The sequence below is a fragment of the Eschscholzia californica genome, unplaced genomic scaffold, assembly GCF_041429995.1.
Source record: "Eschscholzia californica isolate CP2 unplaced genomic scaffold, dmEscCali1.0.p SCAF_3, whole genome shotgun sequence".
NCBI lineage: Eukaryota > Viridiplantae > Streptophyta > Magnoliopsida > Ranunculales > Papaveraceae > Eschscholzia > Eschscholzia californica.
In genome coordinates this window covers 27,670,972-27,677,081 of record NW_028238420.1, presented here as the reverse complement: position 1 = coordinate 27,677,081, position 6,110 = coordinate 27,670,972, and the positions used below count along the sequence as shown (strand labels likewise).

At 37.9% G+C, this 6,110-nt stretch overlaps 1 protein-coding gene across 1 annotated transcript; it reads left to right on the top strand.

The window, feature by feature from the left end:
- Positions 1–265: 265 nt before the first annotated feature.
- Positions 266–4,083, top strand: LOC147549314 (putative disease resistance protein RGA4). The gene is made up of 2 exons (XM_086669131.1): positions 266–3,355; positions 3,460–4,083. The coding sequence occupies exons 1-2, from the start codon at positions 373–375 to the stop codon at positions 3,768–3,770; spliced, it is 3,294 nt and encodes a 1,097-aa protein (XP_086525257.1). The 5' UTR covers positions 266–372; the 3' UTR covers positions 3,771–4,083.
- Positions 4,084–6,110: the final 2,027 nt, after the last annotated feature.

The following is a 6,110-nucleotide window of genomic DNA, read 5'->3' as shown; positions in this document are numbered from 1 at the left end:
AAAAAAAAAAAAAACTCAATAGTTAAATGTTGACCGACAGAAAAGATCCAAAGGAGGCCAAAATAGATGTTGGTCAAATGAAGGAGCCATTTTGTGGGGTCAAAATGAAATTAACCCAAGTTATAAAAGTACTATCATTTGGCATAACAGAACCCTTATCTTGTCTTCAATTACACCAAGTAAAGTATTTACTTTACTTGGAGTGGGAGAGAATTAATGGTAATGTTTAAACAGTGACCCTAACTAACTTACTTTCCCTATATCTCTCTCTTCAAACTTCACAGACAGCCAAAAGGAAAGACTAGAGGGAGAGAGATCAATCACTTTGCAAAGCCCTGTTATAGATCTATCACCCTAGAACCAGACAGAGAGATGGCTGCTTCAATGGCTCTTCAAGTTTTAGTGTCTCCTTTAGTTGAAACTGTTCTTCGTAATCTTGGTTCTCTTATCCAATCCGAATTTGCATTACTTTCTGGTTTCAAAGAAGAGTTAGAGAAATTTTCCAACACACTATCCACCATTAAAGCTGTCATCGAAGACGCTGAGTCGAAACAACTTAAAGACAAACCCATTCAGAATTGGTTGAGAAAGCTCAAGGATGCTGCCTATGATGCCGAGGACATCTTAGATGAGTTAGCTACTGAAGCTTTAACCATTCAGACAAGTTTATATCTCTCATCTTGTATCAATTTTAAACAAGTTTATTCTCGTCGGTCAATTGCAAAAAGAATGAGAAAAGTTCAGAGAAAGTTCGATGAGATTGCCAGAGAAAGGTTGGATTTCCATTTGGCAGTGGGAAATAATGTTGAACCCTGGTTGAATCAGCATAGAGAAACTAGCTCCTTTATAGCCGAGGAAAAAGTCTATGGAAGGGAAGATGATAAAGATTATGTGGTGAACCTATTGATAAATAATACGGGGGTTGGGGAGGAGGACGGAGATCATAGTCGAGGAGGAGATGCTTCGGTATGTGTCATACATGGAATGGGTGGTCTTGGGAAGACTACTCTTGCTAAAATGGTGTACCATGATGGGAGGATTGTCAATCATTTTCCGCTTAGATGTTGGGTTTGTGTCTCTGACAACTTCGACCCGAAATCCCTTCTTAGAGCTACTATAGAATCGTTAGAAGGAGTTGCAAATGATCTCCAAAACTTAGATTCTCTGCAACATCGCCTTTACCAGAAACTTAGTGGGAAGAGATTTCTAGTCGTGTTAGACGATGTATGGAATGATGATATGAACAAGTGGGATGTGTTGAAATCCTCATTCAGATGTGGATGCAAAGGTAGTTCAATTATTGTGACCACCAGACTTGAGAAAGTGGCATCGATAATGTCAACGCTTCCAGTGTGTCGCCCAAAAAGTTTATTAGATGAGGATTGTTTCTCATTGTTCAAGCATCGTGCTTTCGACATGGGCAAGAACGAAATAGAAATTTATCCGCAACTGAAAGCTATTGGCAAGGAGATTGCGGTTAAGTGTCGAGGTATACCCTTGGCTGCGAAAACATTAGGAGGACTGCTTCGCTTAAAAAGAGAAGAAAAAGAATGGTTGTTTGTTAGAGACAATGAAATTTGGAAACTTGAATCAGAAAATGAAGACACTGTCTTATCAATTTTGAGGTTGAGCTACAATCATTTACCCTCACATTTGAGGTCGTGTTTTGCTTATTGCTCCGTCTTTCCAAAAGATTACAAATTGGACCGAAAAGAATTGATTCATTTATGGATGGCAAACGGTTTTGTTCCATTTGAAGTGGGTCGCTTGGAGTTGGAAGACACAGGAAATGAGATTTTTAACGATTTATTGTGGAGGTCCTTCTTTCAAGACACTGACACCGATAAATTTGGAAATGTGATTTCATGTAAAATGCATGACTTAATGCATGATCTTGCATGTTCTATAATAAGGGAAGAATGCTCTGTTTTTGACAAAACAACAAATAGTATTGGTAATAGAAGATTAAGACATGTGTCTTTTGTTTTCGCTTACTCCCTTTCATTACCGAGAAATCTTGAGCTCTTCCTGGAAAAATCACAACCAAATTTGCGCACTCTCCTATTGAAACATTTCTACTATGGAACTCGTATTCAACTAAACTTCAAAAATCTTAGAAATTTGCGGGTATTAGATTTGTGCTTCATAAATGTAAAGCTTGACGAAATAAGCAATTTGAAGCACTTGAGGTACCTTAATCTCTCCTACAGTCAAATGACTTCATTACCCAGTAAGTCAATTTGCCAATTAAGAAATCTGCAGACCTTGGACCTAACCGGCTGCGAAATGCTCCAAAACTTACCTAAAGACCTATGGAAACTGAGAAGCCTCAGACACCTATTCATTGATGGTTGTTTTTCATTAACCCGAATGCCAAACGGTATGGGAAAATTGGTTAATCTCCAAACGTTAAGCATCTTCGTTGTGGGGCCAGAGAGTGGTTCTGGTATTGAGCAATTACAAGGACTGAACAACCTCAGAGGAGAATTAACAATAAAAGCAATGGAAAACGTGAGAGATGTAGTTGATGCTAAAGAAGTCAACTTAATAGGAAATCACAATTTGAGTGTTGTAAATTTGGAGTGGTCACCACCACCAACAAGTTTGGAGCAAGGAAATGGTTGCAGCAACATTGAACAACAAGAAAAGGTGCTGGAAATCTTTGTGGAAAGCCTCCAACGTCTACCTGATTTGAGTGGTCTTTCTATAAATGGGTATGGAGGTACCATGTTTCCAAGTGATTTATCATGCCTCTCTCATTTGGTTAACGTCAACCTCTATGGTTGTCCGAGGGTGGAACATCTACCGCCTCTTGGGCTGCTACCAGTTCTTAAGTTTCTTGAAATAGGTAAACTGGATTCAGTGAGATACATCAGGGATGAGTTTTATCATGGAAATCATGTTGATCTATCAGGTTTCGTCTTCTTTCCATCACTTGAACATGTTAGAATATTAGAGATGCGTAATTTGGAAGAATGGTCGTCACTGTCATCAGACGTGGAAAACGAAATAAAAAATGGGCAATCTTCATTCCCCCGCCTTTCAAAATTAACCATCTATCATGGCACCAAGTTAAGAAAAATTCCCCGGTTGCAACTATCTTTAAGAGATTTAAAGTTATTCTATTGCGCAGAATCGGTTTTAGTAAGTTGTTTAGAAAGCTCCCACCTCCATCTTTCTAAACTTACTATTTTTGGAGTTGATGATTTAATATTCTTTCGAGTAACAGAGACATTGATGATAATGACACTGCAAAATCTTACATGTCTTGAGATAAATCATTGCCAGAAGCTAAAGATTCTCACTAAAGAGCTATATGATAATCTCACTTCACTAGCTGAATTGAGCATCATAGGTAAGTGATATTTATTTTTTGTTTCGTTATATGTTTCCAATTGTCATTACATGAAGTCGAAGAAATCTGACACCTAAGAACTCTTGTTATGTTTTATTTTGCAGATTGTCCGCAATTTGAGTTTCCAACAAATGAGTTTCATAACCTCCCTGTTCTTCGTTCTCTGGGTCTTGTTAAACTACCTAAGGTGACATCTTTGCCGGGGTGGATAGCCAAACTCACAACACTTGATAGCTTAACCATTCAACATTGCGAAAATCTGAAATATTTGCCATCCGAACCATTCACATCTCTCAATAATCTACGGATTGAAAATTGTCATCCAGATCTACACATAAGATGCGAAAAGGACAGGGGAACCGATTGGTCCAAGATTGCCCACATTCCAAGCTTGATACTTAACCAATTTGAATAATTAAAAGTGTATGTGTTTACAGATTTCAGAGTTAGAGCAGATGGAGATTAGTTTAGTGATGATAAAATTGTGAAAGAGTTGAGCTTGGATTTGTTTGAGTCGGAGTAACTTGAAATTAGGGTCTTGTTGGAGTAAGTGAGACAAGGTCTTGTTGTAATTTGAATACAAACAATGAGGAAATTGTTTGTTTCAATCTTCTAAGGAAATTGGACAATTAGGAAGTGGACTGAGTAGCTTCTTCTGTTTTGGTTTTACCTGTTCTTTTTCATTACTTAACCGATCAATGAAGCAAAGGATATTTGGTCATTGTTCATTATGCTTTAAATATGCGCAAGGATGAAGTAACTAATGCCAACAACCCTTACTTAAAGTGGTAAGAGCTTGAGTCTTCCACCTTAGAGGTCAAGGGTTTGAGGCACGTTGACAATTTAAAAAAAAGGATGAAGTACCTTGTAACAGCCCAAATCCAGATTTTCACGTCGGCGGCCATGAAAACCTAAACTTAAAGCATTTCTCGGCAGAACAGTGAACATATACGATATACTCATCAAAGAGACAAATAACATCGAACATGAAGCTCAAATGTAACAATAAATCATCTAATAAAACGTTACCAAGTTTCTCAAAACTCACATGATGTCTCTAAATCATCGACACATATGTCGCACAAGATCAAACAAAAACAACACCAAGTATTAGGAAATACAACTCTAAAAACTACCAAAAGAAAGAAAGAAGACCACTAAAGAAACTCCTCCAAGGCTAACTATGACTCAAGCAGGTGGCACTTTCCGATTTCCTTGTCCTGAAAAATAAAAGGTTGGGTCAGACCCCAACAAGTAGATTTGGAAATCTCTAAAGCCTTAATAGACAGTTTCAAGAACTACGAAAACAAATAGATTTCTCCAGTTCAATATAAAGGTGTCCGAAAATAGAATCCGAGTTGTGACCGACAAAATAAAGTAAACCACATATGTAACAAACAACCAAAAGCGACATGACGAGTTGGTGTCCACCTTATGTAAGAGTGTGGTCCACAAGGCTACCCTTGTGTTAGCGCCGACCCCATACGCTCCATACCTATATCACATCCGGTAGAGAGGGTCGAACCAACCACAAAACTCCTACAATCCTTCACCAACTCCATCACGTCACACATACATAATAACATCACACCATTTGTAATAAACAATCAAAAACGATATGACAAGTTGGTATCCACGTTGCATAAGAGTGTGGTCCACAAGGCTACCCTTGTGTCAGCGCCGACCCCATACGCTCCATACCTATATCACATCCGGTAGAGAGGTCGAACCAACCACAAAACTCCCACAACCCTCCACCAACTCCATCACATCACACACATATAATAGCATCACACCACAACATACATAAATCAAAATCATATTCGTTAGTATATTACGACATACGAGTTTCATATCTATAACGTTTTGCAAGTAATGAAATAATGTATAACAATAGCCTAAAATTCTCATATCATGTTGAGTACTAGCACATGTTCATGTATCTACATAAAGAATATTGTCCAATAGTGAGAGGCATCTATTTATAAGAGTTCTATACTAAAATCATGGCAAATAAAGAGGTCTAGCCCTAAATATCATTGTAATACATGAATGTAGCATGAAAATGTTTATAGAGATTGCATGGTTCATCAAGTATGTCATTAGGGAAAAATATCCTACAAAACCTAACACACATAGATGGGATTTCAAAGTGACAAAAAAATGAGTTTCTAGAAATGAAGGATCCACTACTTCTACTATATACATTTGTGTCAAGAACCCTAAACTATTTTCAAATAATACTAAAATCTAGGGTTTGTAGTGTTATCTAATTTGTCTAGGTTTTCTATAAAAATGGCTATTCAAACCCTAGAGAGATAGAAATCTACCTTAACCAAAGCAATGCAAGCCCCCACACCAAGAACAACAAAGAAAAGCCACCAAGTTGGATCCCTTCTTCTTCTCCTTCCTTTGCCCTAACTTTCTCTCTCTAGAACCAAAATCTCTCTCTTTCTAGCACTATTTGGCTCCTACCCTCAAGAAGGAAAAGAAGAAATAAAGAAACCAAGAGAAAGGAGTAAGGTTTAGGGGTTAAAAAAAGGTTTAAATGGTTTGGGGCCAAATTGGAATTAAAAGAATTAATTTCCACCAACACTGTGAGGCATTCTCACGGTAGTGTTCGGTGTTATGAGGTTGGGTTGCTACAGGCAATCCAACAAATACTCATGGGCACTACAATCTTCCCCACTAAAAGAACATTTCGTCCTCGAAATTGAACGTACCTGATGAGAGAAAAAGATGAGGATAACGGAGT